The following is an 18,176-nucleotide window of genomic DNA, read 5'->3' as shown; positions in this document are numbered from 1 at the left end:
CACACTTTTAGAAAGAGAAAGAACCGAGCGATGCTATTCAACAGGAAGGATCATGTCTATGGTTAATGGTTCCAGGTTAAGAAAAGCAAGTGCATGGGCACAAGAGAGGCTGCTCCCAGCCAGTGGGATCTAAGGACCAGCAACCATACTATCTGGGAAACCCGTGCCACCCTGGGCGGGCTGGGTGCTGCCGCGGCCTCTTCCCCTCGAGCCACCCTTACTGAAGGACCGCCTGACCCTGCGGAAGCCAACGCATGATGGACTAGTGGAGTACCCCGACGGCAGCGTCCTGGAAGAGGAGTGGACCCAGAGCCCGTGTGTGCAAGCACTGTGGACCTGTCTACACAACCCTCCCATCATCCCTTCCCCGACACCACCGATGACTGAATCGTGTCCACATGATCACATGCCAGGGCAGAGCCCATTTTCCCTCGGAACACAGGAACTTCCCAGACCTTCATGCTCCACTCACCCAGCCACCTCCGGGAAAGCAGCATAATATGGGCAAAGTGAATGCTGCCTCCTAACCCCAAGAGAACCTGAATCTTCAGGAATTTGGGCTGTGTTTAAAAAAAAAAAGTTTGTTTTTCACTAGTGGCAATGTTGGGAAAGTAATGAAGGCCAGAAATGACAGAGAATGGACACTTATGTTTACTCCTTGGGTCTAAAAGAACCGCAGGCCAGGTGGTCTGTCTTCTCTACGAAGGCCTTGGTTCAGCTGCTCTGAGAAGCAAACCTGGCCGAACCTCGGACAGCCAAACTCCACTTCCCGAAAGAACACCAGACACCCCACACTCGTGGCTTCCAAAGCCACTCCACTGGAGAAGAAAACACAGACAGACAGTGAAGGACATCAGTGAAGGACAAGGCCTGAATTCAGGCCAGTGCTGTGCCTGGCCCGGTGCCTCTTCTGGCCCCCTGTCCTCTGCTCTTCTGGGCAGCCGGCCGCGGCTCCTCCGAAGGCTCCTGTATCTCTCCCCACACGGCTCTTCATTTGAGGCGCTGAGTCACGTTGGCCAGGGCAACCGCGAAAGCCTGCACGGCGGAGAAGGGGTACTGGAAGTCCAGGATGTACGCGTTGCCGTCAATCCGTCCAAACTGCATCACCTGGGGCAGGGAGGGGAAGACACAGAGGAAGCAAAGTGGGTGGGAGAGGCAGCCAGGCCTGCACTCGCGAGGGAGGGAGGCCTTTAGCACACCCACCAGGCAGGTCCTCAGGAAGAAAGCAACAGCCAGGCCCCACATGGAAGCATCGATGAATAGAAGAGTAAACATGCTCTTTGCAAATATGATGGCAAATACTAGAGAAAAAAATAAACACCAGAAACACCTGCCTCTGGGACAGCAGGTGCCATGAGGGGTGGGTGGGCCTGGTGGTCTTCTTTATAAATCTCATGGAAGCATCTGACCAACACTCAGTACATGCACTACTCAGAGTAAAAATACATAAAAGACAGCAGTGAATGCACTGAGAATTATAACCCACATTGCTCCATCCAAGAGATATTAGCTGTTTTCCTTTTCCCACCTAGTCATTTAGTTTTTTGGTTTTTTTGGTGACACTGGGGATTGAATCCAGGGCCTTGTCCATGCAAGAAAAGTGTTCTACCACTGACCTTCTGTTTTTAATTAATTAGTTTTTCTTTTGTGCAGTTCTGGGAATTGAAATCAGGGGCCGTCTACTTTCCAGCTACACCCCCAGCCCTATTTTATTTTTATTGTGAAACAAGGTCTAAGTTGTTGAGGGCTTCACAAGTTGCTGAGGCTCACCTTAAACATGTAATCTTCCTGTCATAGCCTCCCAAGTACTGGGCTTACAGGCATGTAGCACCATGTCTGGCTTATTTTTTATTTTTATTTTTTTGCGGTACTGGGGATGGAACCCAGGGGCATTCTACCTCCGAGCTATACCCCCAGCCCCATTTTTTCATTCTTTATTTCGAAACAGGGTCTCACTGAGTTGCTGAGGCTGTCCGCAAACCGCGATCCTCCTGTCTCAGCCTCCCAAATGCGGGGATTACAAGTGTGCGCCACCGTGCCCGGCTTGGCTTATTTTTTTTTTTTATTATGAGACAAGGGCTGGCTAAGTTTCCAAGCGGGCCTCAAGCTTGTCCCTGGGATTGCAGGCGCGTGCGCTCAGCTCCCTCTTGGCCTCTTGTACTGTGGTCCCAGAAGGCCAACCCTAACCCCCTCCCCCGCCCGGTGGCTTCCTTACCTGCCGCCCCTCCAGCTCGATCTGGAAGTTCTTGGCAGACTCCTGGGTCACCCGTCCTCCGAAGTCCAGCTGGTACACCTGTGTGGCCTCGTTCCACAGGGGCTGCTTGTTGGCCATAACGTACACGAAGCCCTGGCTGCCCAGCCGCCCGTCCTCCTTCTCGCTGGCTTTGCGGCACTTGAGCTCCTCCAGCTCGCCGGCCGCGCGCAGGCTCCTCTTGCTCTTCCAGCCCTTCTTGCTGCCCTGGCTCTGGTTCATCAGCTCATCCCCGCCGATGAACAGCTCGGGCTCGCTCTCTGAGCTGTCCTGAAACTCGCTGGTCTTGTTCAGCTTCTTTGACTTCAGTGGGTCTTTCTGACTCTTCACTTTCTTCTTCTCTCTCCCCAGGCGGGGGCTGGAGATGAGCGAATTGAAATCACTCAAAGTCCTAGCCTCCTTCTTCACCTTGCCCTCGGTGATGGCCTGAACACTCCCTTCCTCCGCTCGGCTGTCCAGGCGCTTCCGGTTCTTCTTCCCAAACTTTTCTGTCCTCTGGGGCACGGGGCTCTCCGTCAGGGAGAGGACTTCTTGGAAGTTGTCCGCAGTCTCTACCATCACTTCTGTGCCCATGTGGCTCTGGAGGTCAGCTGGCGGCGGGGACACGAGGGGCTTCTCCACCACCAGGTGGGGCTTGGGGGGGAGCGTGCCCTGGGGATTCTGCACGGGCGGGCAGGGGCTGTAGGAACTCCAGGGGTGCAAGGCCATGGGCGGCAGCTGTAAACTGGAGCACGTGCTGCTCCCTGGGTACATGGGGGGCAGGGTGCAGTAGGAGAGGCTGGGCGGGTATGCGGGCTGGAGGACCACGGCGGGCTCCTGCTGAGCAAACGGGGTTGGGGACAGGGCATCTTTGGGGGAACAAGGAGCCTGCACTCCGGGCAAAGGGGGGGTGTTATAGCTTCCTGGATATGGCACGCCCATCCCATAGCCTGTCTGGAAAGTGGCAGTGGGGCTGGCGGGAGACTTGGGGGAGATGAAGGGACCTCGGGCCACATCCAGGTGTTGGCCCTGCCCTAGCATCAGAGGGGACAGCTTTAGGGGGTTGGGCACTGCAGTCTGCGCTGTTCTCTCCTGGGGGACCCAAACGTCCTCACCCAGCACGGGGTCCCACTGGTACGGGGGAGGCCGCTTCACGGGGACAGCAGCTTCGGGCAGCGGGGGGTGCCTCGGGGGCTTCTCGAGCTGACAGTGCTGGGACAGCGCCTCGTCCTCAGTGAAGGCGGAGTTGACATAGTCCGTGCGGTCACGGGCGCTGTCGGGGGGGCTGAGCAGGCTGTAGGAGGACTGGGAGGCCAGTGGGGATGTGCTGACCGCGTGGGCCAAGACGGCAGCCGGCTGCGCGCTGGGCCCGGAGCCGCTGCACTGGCTGCAGGTGTACAGGGCCGGCGGGGGCCGGGCGGGGAGTGGTGCTGCTGCCCCGCTGGGGCCGCCCTTGGGCTTGGCCAGGGGCTGCAGAGGCGCCCGGGCGCTGTCGGCCAGCTGGGCCATCTTGAGGGCCACCTCGCGGTTGTTCCTCCGCAGTGTGGCATGGATGAGGCTGCTGTCCAGCCTCTGGGTGGTGCCGCGCCCTTGTGCCAGCTGGCTGGCAATTTCAGGGTAAGGGGGAGGGTCTCCCGTGGGTATGGAGTAGCGCGGGACGGTCAGACGGTTCAGGGTGGCACTGGTGCAGGGCTGGGGGACCTTCTTCTCCGTGGCCGTGAGCCTCAGGGTGGCTGAGCTGCCTGGGCCAGGCAGGGTGTAGGTGTTCTGGGAGCAGAGCATTCGCGTGCGAGGCCGGCACACCTCCTCCACGTTGCCGCTGCTGTCGAAGGTGGTGATTCTCTCATAGCCCAGTGGGGGCTGGTAGTGCGCAGATGTGGGGTAGAGGGAGAAGTCGCCCTTCTTCAGGCACACGTCCACTGGGGGCTGTGGTGGCGGCAGAGGAGGTGGGGGTGCTGCTGTGGTGGGGGCAGCGGGGATGGTCCCTGGGTAGGGGGGTGGGGGGTTCATCTTGGTCACCTGCACCTCCTGGGGGGCACTGAAGACCAGTGCATCCCCCTCTGCTGCCAGCTGAGGAACGGGCCTCAGGATCTTGGCTGGCTTCTGGAGGTGCTCCTGGTCGCGGTCACCGTGGCCCACCACCGACAGCGGCATGGTCCCCTGCGGCAATGGTGGCGGCGGTGGCAAGGGCAACTGAGGGGGGTTCTGAATGATACGGCCCATCTCCACGCCTCCAAAAATCACCTGACCAGGGTTGGAGTACCGGTTGGAGACTGGGTACTGGGTGGCACTGTCACCTGCATGTTCCACTGCCCCCACGACTGTTGTCTGATTGGTCAGGACGTCCAGCTGCACGTTCTGATTGGCCAGCAGGGACTGCACCAGCCCGATGCTCTGCGTGGGGGACATGGCTTGAGCCGAGCTGTGGATCGGTGCAATAGGGATGTTCACCGTACAAGGTGGATTGTTCTCAGGGACACCAGATGCTCCCGTCACTGGAAGGAAAACAGAATAAGGAACTGCTTACAAAACGGAGTCATGAAATTGGGGCAGAACAAGAAACACATCTGGCCTCCTCCTGTCCTCTGTATGTAAGGGGCAGTTGTAGCGACTGCGATGTGTTTGCTTCGCCACTGTTTTTGGAAGGACTTACAAAGAGGTCACTGAGCAGCCTCTCAGTGTCTGTGGGCTTAGGGCTTTGCCAGAGCTTAACAATGAACACACTTGAATCTTCTGAATTTGGTACCAGCACAAATAATTATTTTTTCTTTTTGCAATAATGGGGATGGAACCCAGAGGCATTCTACCTCTGAGTTCCACCCCAGCCCTTTTCCATGTTTTATTTTGAATCAAGGTCTCAGGAAGTTGCTGAGCATCTCGTTGTGTTGCTGAGGCTGTCCTTGAACCCGAGATCTTACTGTCTCAGCTTCCCAAGTACTAGGATTACAGGTATATGCCACCATACCCAGCTACAAATAATTATATTTTAAAAACTTTTTTTATTGGCAGTACTGGGGATTGAACTCACCCAGGGGCATTCTACCTCCAAGGTACAACCTTGGTCCTATTTTTTATTCTTTATTTTGAAACAGGGTCTAAGTTGCAGAGGGCCTCAAGTTGCTGAGGCAATGCAATTCTCCTATCTCAGCCTCCCAAGTACTGGGATCACAAGCGTGTGCCACCATGCCCCTAAAGAACTTTTTTACCAGTGGTACTCATAAAACACCTGCCATCCAATGCAAGAAGAGGGCAATGGTCCAGCATGGAGCTCCACTGAGGAATCACAGTGCCTATGCTTCTAAGCAGGTTTAATCACAATTATGGATTGGTTAGTGTGGGAAGTGTCATATAACAGAAGCATATCTGAAATTTGTACATAAATTAAGTTCCTATAAATAGAATCATGCAAAATATAGACAACCAAAAAAGAATCCTCTAGCAAACATGCTTACTAAGTGAAGATTCACTTCCTCACTCATCTGCTGTTTAGCATTTCTGATGGTAAGGTAAACCATGCTGTACAGAACCCTATTCATGCGGCAGAACTTTCTAGTGGGCATGCCTGTCCACGGTGACTGCAGCCAGGTGCTAGAGTGGTGTCCGTGCCCCCCTGGAAGTGCCCTCAGGGCACACGAGCAGTTTTGCTCCTGGAGGTCCATATTAAGTCAGCTCCTGCTCAGAGACGTGCTGCTCACCTGGCCGCTAAAGCTAATTGCAGCAGAAACCAGTACCTGGGCTGGAAACAGGACCGAACAGACCTGCTGTGCAGATGGTGCCCTCATGGCAAACTGGAGCCTGCAGCCAGATGGCCCTCTCCTGGGTCCATCGCCCACTCTCCCCATGCCCCGGGCCTCCAGTGAGACTGACTACCTTCTGCTGCATGGAACTGTTCGGCCCTGTCGTAAGTTTCCTACAATGTCTGTCCAGACCCCTCTCCCAGGTGTTCTCTGGTCTGTAGGGAAAACTGAAAGCAGGCGGATTCTCCAAAGGAGAAGCGTCTCTAAGTCAGCATCACTGCACGTAAGCCCTGAGACAGTTTGTCTTGTCTTACTGGTGGTAATCACGGGTCGTGATAACAACAGAGGCAGCAAGGCAACTCTGTGGAGTTTATTTGTAAAGGTTTTAATGGGAAAGCATAAAAGACTCTTAAACCCAGGGTTTTGAAACAGCAGAGGGTGTGTTATGGAGCTCCAGTATGTGAGGCTTCTCCAAACCATGGGTCCTGATGTTGGGAGTACCTACGGAATTAGGTGGACTTTTACTTAACGCAAATGGTAGCTGGGCGTGGTGGTGCACATTGTAATCCCCGCGCTTGGGAGGTGGAAACAGGAGGATTGCCCAAGTTCGAAGCCAGCCTTGCTGGCTTAAGAGACCCTGTTTCCAAATAAAAATATAAAATAGGTCTGGGAATGTAGCCCGGAGGTAGAAGGGTTTCCAGGAACCCCAGTAAAACACACACACACACACACACACACACACACACACACACACACACACACAGAGCACATGGTGTTCAAGTAAACCTAGAATAATTGAGAACAGTCACATCAACTGATAGACTAGAAGTCATCATGATCTGTTAATCAAAATAAGATCCTTTAAGGATCCCCCCCACTAGGAAAAAATATTAACTGAAGATGCTACAGATATCTGAGAATGTGTTAACTAAATTTACAGCTGGTGCTCCAGGTTTTACCCTGAACTCTGGCCAGGTCTCTCACAGAGATGTGCGCTGTACGGCTCTGCAGCCTAGGAGTGGGGCCAGCTTGAGGCACGGGGGGCTCTATGCTGGGGATAAAGGACGGGGTTTGGCCCACACCCCTAAGCGGGGTTTTGGCTCTGCTCTCACTTCATCCTGCTAACTTATCTCACGCATTATCAAGAGAGTGCCGTGAGGCTGAATGGGCCATGGGGACTGCCCTGTGGGTGAGAGGAGCCAGCGCCACCTGCGCCACCATGCTCTCTCCTCCCCAACCAAGCGCCAGACCATGACCCTGCTCCTGGAACATGTCCCCTGTACCAACCCAACCGAGGCAGCAGGTGGCCTTTGCTACATACGTCAAGGCAGCAGGCCCTCGGGGCCACCATTGTGCCCCCGGCACAGTCCACTAAGAGCACTATGACGAGCAAGGCGTGTCTGAACACACCTGGTAAGTCATCTTCATCTTCACTGAAAACATTTGGGTTGAAGACAGGTAAGTTAATATAGTCCATGGAGATCTTCCGCACTTCCGGGAGATAGATGGTCATCTGCCGTGGCTGGAGATGCAGCAGGCTGGTTTTGTAGATCACTGCAGGGAGGGGAGAGGGCACAATTGCTAGAGACACACCAGAGGAGAGCCAAGGCATCAGTGAGTCACGGCATGATAGAGAGCGCTGTAGTTCCTGCCTTCAGAGGACAGACCTTCAGATCTGCGAGGGAGGAAGGCAAGAGCCGGAGAGAAACTATCTCTCCGGACACACGGCACCGTGGCAGCCATGCTTTCAGACACTCGGCCACTCAGCCAACCATGGATTTCAAATGTCAAAAACATCTCAGACTCAAATCCTTTTTTTGTAATGAGCTGGGGTAGGGAAAACATATTTTTCCTAAAGCTTCATGTGCTACCAGAAGGATAATTTAGTGAAAACAGTGGTGGCAGTGAGGGTCAGAGCTCAGTGGAGCCCAAGCAGCCGAGGAGCGGCTTGAAAGCAGCAGGAGGCAGCGACAGGAACCGAGCAGGACGCTGCCATCTCTCAGGGCTGGATTCACGTCTTATTGACTTTCAACTTTAACCCAATGATCAGGATGGAGAGCCATAGGGAACTCACGTGCTGGTTTTATTTTTTAAATCTTAAGATTAATTTGAATTGGGTGATGGGTGAATATATGCCTCTACCATCTTGTACTCCATTAAGATGTACGACTACAATGTACCAATAAAAATTTTTGGAAAAGACATCTTGGTAGAATAAAAAAAGATTAATTTGATTAACAGGAACATTTAGAAGGCCTGAATTACAACCAAAGTATCTAGAAGGGACAAAATAAGTTAAAAATTAATGAATCTGAGTTGGAAGTTTCACAGGAGGTTAAAACTGGACTGAAAGGTCCCACTGACTCTCTTTTATATTAATACTCTTTTCTGTGATATCTGTAGGTGGCGTACACATTGATTTTCTCTGAGCTGAGTACCTTCGGGCTGCCCGGCCACTGCAGTGGCAGAGAGGGCCCTCTGCGGGAGGCCGTGCTTGGCTGGCAGATACAAGCGGCCGCTCCTGTCTTGCAGCACTAAAGGGTCTACTCTTGTGTTCATCTCTCTTGCCCATGAAGGAAAGAGAATATGAATTTTTGTGAAAAAATTTCGGTGTGGTTCTGTATGACTTGAGATTCAATGCATTATTTGTTATTTGTTATCTAGATTAACAAAGAAAAGAAAATCTGAAAATCTTAGGAGGGATTAAGAAAACAATATTGATTGCCTCTAGGGAAGAAAACTAGGTAGCTAGGAGGTGAGAATGAAAGAGGATTTTACTGTATATCCCTTTTAGTCTTTTGAATTTTGATTCTATTACATATTTTTAAAATTAAGAAATACAAACAATTAAAAATAAAAACAGTTCATGGACAGATAGTTCTAACTGAAGAAAGCATATTATCTGACTTTAGTCCACTAAAGTATCATGTTGTCTTTGGAAAGATTTAATGAGGTATCATATATAATATACCTTCTAGAATCTAAGAGCTAATATCTTTCCTCCAGCAGAATCCAGTGGAAATTTTTTTAGCTTGATAACAGTAACATATGGATCAAAATGCTCTTCTTGGAAAGGTCAACGACTAGGACAGCAGTTCCAAAGCTGTCGCCGTCCCACAGGAAGCACGAGTCCCAGGCCCAGCTGACTCACACTTGAGCGATGCGTGCTTCAGAGGCTCTCCTGGGCTCTCTTGACATCCTCATTGGACTATTTGTGGATGTACGCGTCATACAAGAAATATGAGCAGAATGGAAAGTTCCATTAAATGAATTCTCACTTCCATTCCTCTTTTCAATATTTACTATAGGCAGATGGCTAAGTTCTCAGCTTAGTGATGTGGGATAATAAAAATATCCAAACAGCAGCTATTAAAAGGCAGCCATATCCATCATTAGGGCGCTAGAGAAGCACGCACAGACTTTCGGGATCAACAGAGAGTTTCCAGGTTGTTGGAAAAATGAGGGTTTCTTTTGCATTATGTACAGGGACAGTCTATTATTTCTTCAGTTTTATGTTCTGCTTTTATTCATCTTTTCCTTGGAGCTAAGAAACTTCAAAGTAAAAATCCAAATACAGCACTCTAATAAATTAATCTCTGAAAATGCACACACACAATAGGTCTTCTTAACGAGTGATTTGCAAGAATGCTTTATATAAAGGATCTGTATGAAACAGCCACTGTAGACAGACTGAGAGCATTTCAGACGAGGGAGGGCAAGGAAGTGGGGCAGCGGCGAGGACGGGACGGGCAGCGCGGCTCTGCCAAGCAGTGTTCACCCGGCAGAAGGAGGTAGCTTTGGAAAGGTCTTAAGCATTTTCATTCCTTCTTTGTCTCTGGCAAATCTGACCGGGGACAAGAAAGAGCCTGGGTGCTGGCCCAGTCTGGTCTCTCTTGGCTAACCTTTCTATCTCAACCTTGTCATGGGGAGGGTGTTTATCTGGCACTGAGAATGAAATTCATAAATATTTACCACTAAGAACTAGACTGTTAACAGTCAAACATCTTTTTTTTTTTTTTTTTGGTGGGTCTGGGGATGGAACCCAGGGGCATTCTACCTCTGAGCTACAGCCCCTGCCCTATTTTTTATTCTTTATTTTGAAACCAGGTCTCACTGAGTTGCAGAGGGCCTCACTAAGTAGCTGAGGCTGTCCGTGAACCGTGATCCTGTGGTCTCAGCCTCCCAAATGCTGGGATTACAAGCGTGCGCCACCACGCCCGGCTTTCAACCAACTTCTTACAAACTTTAATGCTTTTTATTTTCCCAGAAGTTTCTTGGGATTCAAGAAGCTAAACCCTGGTACTAAAATCTGCCCACAGAGCCCAAAATATCTAGAAATATTTGGCTATTACAGTTGCTGTGTATTTCTATTAGTTTTCTGTCAGGGATTATCTTTTTTAAAAAAAAGTGCCAGTGGCAAAAACCAATTTGAGTGCTGATTCTAATTTTTCTCCAGTCACAGGATGGAGTCAAGGTTTGGCCTAACACCCCCGCTGCTCTTCCCGGCCTTAGGAGCTCACTTTCTACTTGCGCAGTCAAAGGCTGGATGGGATGTTTTGGTCTGATTGCAAATTGCGACAGGTAGACAACAGGACAAGCAAGTTTTTTTGTTATTTTTGTTTCCTTTTTACCTGCACCGAGGTTGGTTGGCAGGAAGGCAGCCAAGCCCACAATCTTAAATTTGGTTCCCCAGATATTGGACGTGACCTGAGCAAGATAGTTGTGCTGCAAGGGAAAAAAAGAAGAAAAAGGAAGAACCCCAGTTATTTCCACATTTTTAACGGTCACGTATAAGAATGTTGACCCTCATTGCTTGTAAAAGCCTCCGGTGTTCACTGCCATTCATTCCCACCACCATTCTGTTGTCGTTACGACCCAACTTTCGCTAGAACACAAAGGGCTCCCTTTTTTTGTGTGGTACTGGGGATAGAACCCAGGGGCATTTTACCTCCAAGCTACATCCCAGCCCTATTTTGTATTGTTTATTTTGAAACGGTTTCACTGAGTTGCAGAGGGCATTGCTAAGTAGCTGAGGCTGTCTGCGAACCATGATCCTCCTGTCTCAGCCTCACAAATGCTGGGATTACAAGCATGCGCCACCACACCCGGCAGGGCTCCTATTTCTAACAGTGGCACATGAGTAGGTAGTGAGGGCTCTGTTCCAGTTGTGTGCAGTTAAAAAGATCCCCAGAGCTGGGCATGCTGCTGTGCGTGTAGGCCTAGCTACTCAGGAGGCTAGAGCAGGGCTCTTGAGCCCAGGGAGTGTGAGACCAGCCCAGGAAATGTGGTGAGACACAGTCTCAAAAGTAAGTAAATAAGCCAGGTGTGGTGGCGCACACTTGTAATCCCAGCATTCCGGAGGCTGAGGATCGTGGTTGAATGCCCCTGGGTTCCATCCCCAGACCCACTAAAAAAAAAAAAAAAAAAAAAAGAAAAAAAAGGGCTGGGGGTGCAGTTCAGAGGTCGGAGTTCAAATGCCTCTGAGTTCCATCCCCAGGGGCAGAGGATATGGCTCAGAGGTTGAATGCCTCTGGGTTCCATCCCCCATACCACAAAAAAGAAAAAAGAAAAGAAAAGAAAAGGGTCTTACAAAGTTACAGAGGGCTTCATTAAGTTGAGCCTGGCCACAAACCTGTGGTCCTCCTGTAGCATCCACTCAAGCACTGGGATTCCAGGTGTGCGCCTCCACATCCAGCTTTGTTATGCCCGTAAGCTTCCCATTTTCTGTTTTCTCATTCAATTAAAAATGTTTTGTGGTCCTGGGGATTGAACCCAGGAGCATCTCGCCTCTGAACTAACCCCATCCTTATTTTATTTTTTACTTTGGAATAGGGTCTCCGTAAATTACCAATCACTACTGGCCTTGAACCTGCAAACCTCCTCTCAGTCTCCCAGGTACCTGGATTACAGGTGTGCACCACCACATCTGACACAATTAAACGCATTTTAAAAAGTTATGGCTAGCCGGGCGTGGTGGCGCACGCTTGTAATCCCCGCGCTTGGGAGGCGGAGACAGGAGGATCGCGCAGGTTCGAAGCCAGCCGCGCGCGCTGGCTTAGGAGACCCTGTTTCCAAAAATGAAAATGTAAAAATAGGTCTGGGAGTGTAGCCCGGAGGTAGAAGGGCTTCCAGGAACCCCAGTACCACCAAAAAAAAAAAAAAAAAAAAAGTTATGGCTATGCCCACGTCACGTGTTGTGAACAGCTGCGCTCATGCATGACATGCATGTGTGCCTCCGTGTACATGTGTGAGCAGGAGCGGAGTCTAGAAGAATAAAACGCGGCTCCCTGAGGACTCAGCAGTGCTCCAGCAGCACCAGACATGCGGCGCACCGTGGAGGGAGGAAGCCCTCCTGATGGAGCAGTCCTGGAGTTAGGTTTGGTAGCAGCATGAGGGCAAGGACAAGGAGACAGGTGGTGACAGAGCAGCAGGAGGCGCGAGGTGGGAGAGGCTGCTGGGAGAGGTTGCGAGAGCTGGCACGGTCGGGGTCAGGCCAGCGACCATGGGAGTCACTGCAGGATGGGCGAGGGAAGACAAGCGCAGACCGACTGCCTGGGCCCGGCTGGAGGCTGATCCCAGTGGCAGAGGGGCATGGGCAGAGCCAGGAAGCCCGCAGGCAGCTGTGGCCGTGAGCTGCGGGGAGCAAGGCAGCTGTTCAGGCCGGCCGCGGGGCTCGGCCACTCCGAGCCCGCGCTGTCAGGCACGTGCTCCTACCTGAGTGATGTCTTCGAAGGGAAACTCTCTCCGCGTCAGGCTGGGTGAGCCGACGGAGGGCTTTCGCATGGGCAGCCGGGGCGACCGGGAGATCTCCTGAGCAGCCCGGGGCAGCTTGGGAGACTTGCGGGCCTCGATGCTGATCCTGTGGAGACAAGGCGGGGAGGGCTCAGGCACCCAGAGAGCGGGGCAGAGTGCGGCTCTCCTCCCCACCCCTAGCCGCTGATGTCCTCTGTGGCCAGGACCTTGGTCCCACAAAGCTCTTGCTTCTATTTTGCATCAGGAATGCGAAGAAAAAATGATAACTACATATGAAATAATATAGTTCTCTAAAACACATCGAGACTAGATCAAGCGATTCATTGTATGGAACCTCAGAGAACTGACTCCTTCACCTTCTACTGACTTGGAGGCCATGTCCACGTGTCTTCTGCCAGGGACTATGGAACCACTTTCCTGGGGGAAACGCCAGGAGGAAAGTCACTCTGCATTCTAAGGCCAAAGTGGCAGTGTGGACTATAACAGAGTTATCTAACACTTGCAGTATTTAGGTCAGATCCAGGGATCTGAAGATTCCCTGTTACAGTCTGTTTTGATCCCATGCCTTTTTTTTTTTTTTTTGAGGGGTGGGGGGGGGTCTGAGTATCGAACCCAGGGACCATTCCACCTCTGCATTATACCCCAGCTCTTTTAGTTTGTTATTTTCAAAGAGGGTCTCATTAAGTTGCTAAGGCCGACCTCGAAGCTGCCATCCTCCTGACTTGTTTCCTAAGTACTGGGACTAGAGAGGAGTGCACCACCACGCCTGGCTTCCCGCGTTCTACCTGTCTCTTAGTTCCCTTAATTATAACACGGAGGTACATGTATTTAGTGCACATTTACCCCAGAGAGAGTGTTATAAAAATGAAATTGGTAAGGTTTCTGGCATCCTAAAGAATGCAGTGTCCCACATCTACTGCTTGAGACTTTGAGGAGCAACTTGCCAAGACATCCTGCTGCCTCGGCATCTATGTGTTGAGACCCCACTCCACATAGTAAAAATCGGCAAAAAGCCCCGAGAAGGAGGTGTCGTCTCTGGCCAAAGTACCCCCCACTTTTACTATTATTCTTTTAACTCTCTACACGAATTGCTCCAATGATGTGAAATCAGGACTATGATGAAATTGAGTCCGTGGAAATAAAATCTCTAATAATTTGCCTAAACGTCCTTGGCTCTGCTCAATAGTAATGAAAAAACTGGCCAGAACTCAGATGCTGTGATAAGCATTCCAGCTGCAGCAATCACAAATAGCCTCCGACCCTCATTCCTATCACTAACTTAGGTTAAGCTATTAACTCCGGTAAGGTAGCTCAGTTCAAGGTAACCCTGTTTACCCTTGCGACCCTGCCTAGAAACTTTGGGTGTGACTTCAAAGCAATTTGACTGAAGGACAGCTTAATTGCCAAAATACAATAGAGCCAAGGAGAAAGATTGTTGACCGCTACGCCCAGTAGGAGGGTCCCCAAGACAGGGAGAATGCCGCATGGCTAGAAATGAAAGTGACAAAATAAAGGACAGACGTTTTAAGTATATATGTAAGAAGGAAAGGAAATACCGTAAGAGTAAGAAAAGCATTTTTGCATGAAGAAGAGCTTATCATAAGAATGTCCCAACTGGGAAAGAAAGGAATTAGAAAGTTAGAAGCAGGTTGCAGAGGGCTTGTGACAGGGAAATGGATAGACTTTTAATAGGCTTGTTGTCTAAAGAAGAGTGTTCAGCAGTTAAGGAAATACATCTGACAGTTAAATCCAAGAACTTCATGGTGTTATTTGTGGTGTCTTATTTGCCAAGCTGTGTTGTGAGTTTTTGTAAGCTTTCAGACTTCAGAAGGCAAGGTGGATGAGATCTGAGAGACTCCCATCGCATCTCCCTGGAACGCCATATCTCCCCATGCTTGTCATATGGATATAGATGGAAACCTCAAAAAAGAAAGCAAAAGAAGATTCCATGAGAAGGTGTATTCTCCAAGCCCTGGGCCTTGGGCGTGCCTGTATTGCCTTTGGAATTTGCCCTTGGACCTGCCCTGCTGCAATATCGGAAGAAGATCCGAAGATCCGGGAGTTAATCTCTTAAATGCTGGACTAATCATTTACTTTGTTTATATGTAATTCACTATTGTTTTGCTGTGATTGCCCCCCTTCCCTTTCTTTTTTCTCCTATTATTAATCTCACTGGTGAAGGGTATAAATTTTTCGGGGTTTTTGTAATAAAGTGTCATTGGCTCAAGAAGCCTTTGTCCACCTCAGATTCTTTCCAAAGCGCCGTACCTAAAAACTTAAGGAATTCATAGAGGGGAAAGAATCGCTGCAGATAAGTTTCTGCAGAACTCCACCTGCCTTTTGCCCCATCTTTCTGAGGATTTGACCGGGAGCTGACAATAACGACCCAACTGAGATTAGTCGGGCAACAGCAACTCTGGGCTCCGGGGACCTGAGGGGAATGGAGGATCTAGCTGATGAAAGCTGTGAGCTAGGACCGCTGTGTGAGAGGGGTGCGAGGCAGCGAAATGAGGAGAAAGGGGAGCAGGCACACAGCGGCCATCTGCCAGCCAAGGGCTCAGTGGGTAAATGCCCTCTCTGCCGAAGTAATGGGAAAAGCCACAACAAGGAAAGCTGCATTTTTACGTACAATTTTAACAAGCTCTAGGATGAAGATGAAGAGTATAGAGCAGGCAGAACATGGAGGGGCATGCCTACAATCCCAGCAACTCAGAGGCTGAAGCAGCAGCATCACAAGTTTGGGAACAGCTTCAGCAACTCAGTGAGACTGTCTCCAAGTAAAAAATAGCCTTCTGTGGTGACACATGCTTGGGATCCCAATTCCTGGGAGGCTGAGACAGGAGAATCGCAGGTTCAAATCCAGCTCAGCAATTAGTAAGGCTCTCAGAAACTTAGAGAGACCCTATTTTCAAATAAAAAATAAAATAGGGCTGGAGGGTGTAGCATGGAGGTCAAATGCCCCTGGGTTTAATTGGCATCACCAAATAAATAAATATCAAAATAAAAAACAAAAAGGGCTGGCATGGAGTTGCAGAGGACCCCTGGGTTCCATGCCCAGTATTAAAAAAAAGATTCCAAGTACTTGGGAGGCTGAGACAGGAAGACTAAAGGTTGGAGGTCAGCATGTGGTAACATAGTGAGACTCTGTTTCAAAGCAAAAAATAAGCTGGGCAGGGTGGCATATTCCTGTAATTCCAGTACTTGGAAGGCTGAGAGACATGAGGATTTCAGGTTTGAGGCTAGCAGTGCATGGTAACTTAACAAGACCATTTTAAAATAAGAAATAAAAAGGGCCGGCAGTGTGCTCAAAGGTAGAGTGTCCCTAGGTTCAATCTCTGGTAATACACATACAATCAGACTAGATATCTATATGGAGAAAAATGAACATTTGTCTCTAATTCACATCATACATACATGTATCTCATAATTTATATCCAAGTTAATAAAAAATTAACCTGGATGTAAAGTTGACCTGAGATATGTGAAAGCTAAATGCTAAAGAGAATAGAGGATCAACTTCATGGCCTGAGGGTAGACAGACAAAAGGTCTCAGAACAGGACACAAGAGGCATTAATCACAAAAGAAGGATTTCACACACTGGACTATCGAGGCAGGGTAGCTCAGTCCCAACAAAAGACTGCTATCTAGAACACACAAGAACTTTTACAGCTCAACAAGAGAAACACAACCCGATGAAAAAATGGGCAAAAAAAGATAGCCAGCTGGACGGATGGACCAGCTGAGAAGGTACTCTGCAGCATCGCCCATGGCAGACACGAGAACCTAACCACCATGAGACGCCATACATGCCCACCAGAGTGGGGAAAGTATTTTAAAAAATGACAATATAGTGGTAGCTGAGAATGGAAGCAGCTGGAACTCCCATGGACTTTTGCTGGGAATTTAATGTCGTAGAACTACTCTGAAATACTGTTTGGCAGATTTCAGTGGAGTTTAACATATATTTAACCCAGGACTCTCATTCCCTTTATACCTAAGAGAAATCAATGCACACATCCAAAAATGTCTGGCATAGAAGTGTTTAGAATGGATTTATTCATAATAGCCCTAAACTGGAAACTATTAAATATCTATTTATTTTATACACATAATAATATATTCATCAGAGTGGCCTAATTCCACAGAGCAGTCAAGAAAAGCAAACTACTGAAACATACGATGACACACAGGAATCTCAAAATCATTATTAAGCAAAGTGCCAGAAAAAAAGCCACATGGTTTGATTCCATGTATATAAGTTCCAGAATAAGCTGACAGCTTTAGAGTGACTGAGTCATACAGAGTGGACGAAGGGCGAGGGATCTTCCCTGGTAATGGGCATGTGTCATCCTGAACTAGCTGGGGACATACTGGGACATCATCTGCCCAGTGAGCTAGCTGGTGAGCATTTGTATGTGTCTGTCCGTAAATTACACCTCATGGCACCTTCACACCCACAGATAAGGGAACTCTAATCCGAGGTCGAGGTCATGCTGCCTGCAATGGCGACAACAGAGGAGGAAGGGAGTGTTCTCATCTCTGACAATGCAGCCTTCTACCTAGGCTTAGTTTTCTGTTTTTAGAGAAACCTTAGGAACCTTGTTGTTGTTGTTGTTTACTATTATTTTCCAATTACTGTACCATAGGCATTTGATTTGGTATTCTCTTACAATATATTACATCCACTCTAAAACCTTTTCCTCCCTTTTCTTAAACTATAAAATAAAATTAGTAAGTCTGAGAGCTATGGCCACTCCACCATATGTAACTATGGTCACCAACCACCATTAGTAACTCAGGGAGAAGTTCTGCGAGCTTAGCAAAATTCCTACTGGGTGTCACTTTTTCATCCTGAAGGAAAATTAAAGCTATAATTACTCCCAATAGAATCTTCCAGAAGAAGAATGCTGATGAAAAAAATAAAGGCTGTCGATCTTGCAGCACAAGCATTAATTTCTTTCTCTCTCTTTTCTTTGTTTTTTGCTGTTCTGGGGATGGAACCCAGAAACACTGTACCTCTGAGCTACACCCCAGTCCTGCTTTTTTTTTTTTTTTTGGTGGTACTGGGGTTCCTGGAAACCCTTCTACCTCCAGGCTACACTCCCAGACTATTTTATATTTTTATTTGGAAACAGGGTCTCTTAAGCCAGTGCGGCTGGCTTTGAACCTGCGCGATCCTCCTGTCTCTGCCTCCCAAGTGCGGGGATTACAAGCGTGCGCCACCACGCCTGGCTCTATTTTTTATTAAGTCTTTTTAATTTTAATATTTTATTTTGTGTGGGTCTGGGGATGGAATCCAGGGGTATCTGCCCTCTGAGCTACGCCCCCACCCTATTTTTTTTTTTTTATTCTTTATTTTGAAACCAGGTCTCACTGAGTTGCAGAGGGCCTCACTAAGTAGCTGAGGCTGGCTGCAAACCGCGATCCTCCAGTCTCAATCTCCCAAATGCTGGGA

The 18,176-nt window shown here is 49.2% G+C and overlaps 1 protein-coding gene across 2 annotated transcripts in view; it reads right to left on the bottom strand.

The window, feature by feature from the left end:
- Positions 1-990: 990 nt before the first annotated feature.
- TULP4 (TUB like protein 4) overlaps positions 991-18,176 on the bottom strand; it is a gene marked incomplete at both ends in the record, with an annotated part of 151,747 nt that continues 134,561 nt past the window's right edge. The window contains 5 exons of one of the 2 annotated variants that reach the window (XM_080700253.1): positions 991-1,107; positions 2,216-4,725; positions 7,378-7,521; positions 10,599-10,692; positions 12,682-12,826. In XM_080700253.1, coding sequence (XP_080556379.1) covers positions 991-1,107; positions 2,216-4,725; positions 7,378-7,521; positions 10,599-10,692; positions 12,682-12,826 — 3,010 coding nt within the window. The remainder of the gene's footprint in view (positions 1,108-2,215; positions 4,726-7,377; positions 7,522-10,598; positions 10,693-12,681; positions 12,827-18,176) is intronic. The other variant, XM_080700254.1, reaches the window with a different exon arrangement.

Source organism: Muscardinus avellanarius (genome assembly GCF_963383645.1).
Source record: "Muscardinus avellanarius genome assembly, chromosome: 8".
Taxonomy (NCBI): domain Eukaryota; kingdom Metazoa; phylum Chordata; class Mammalia; order Rodentia; family Gliridae; genus Muscardinus; species Muscardinus avellanarius.
This window is presented reverse-complemented; position numbering and strand designations above follow the sequence as displayed.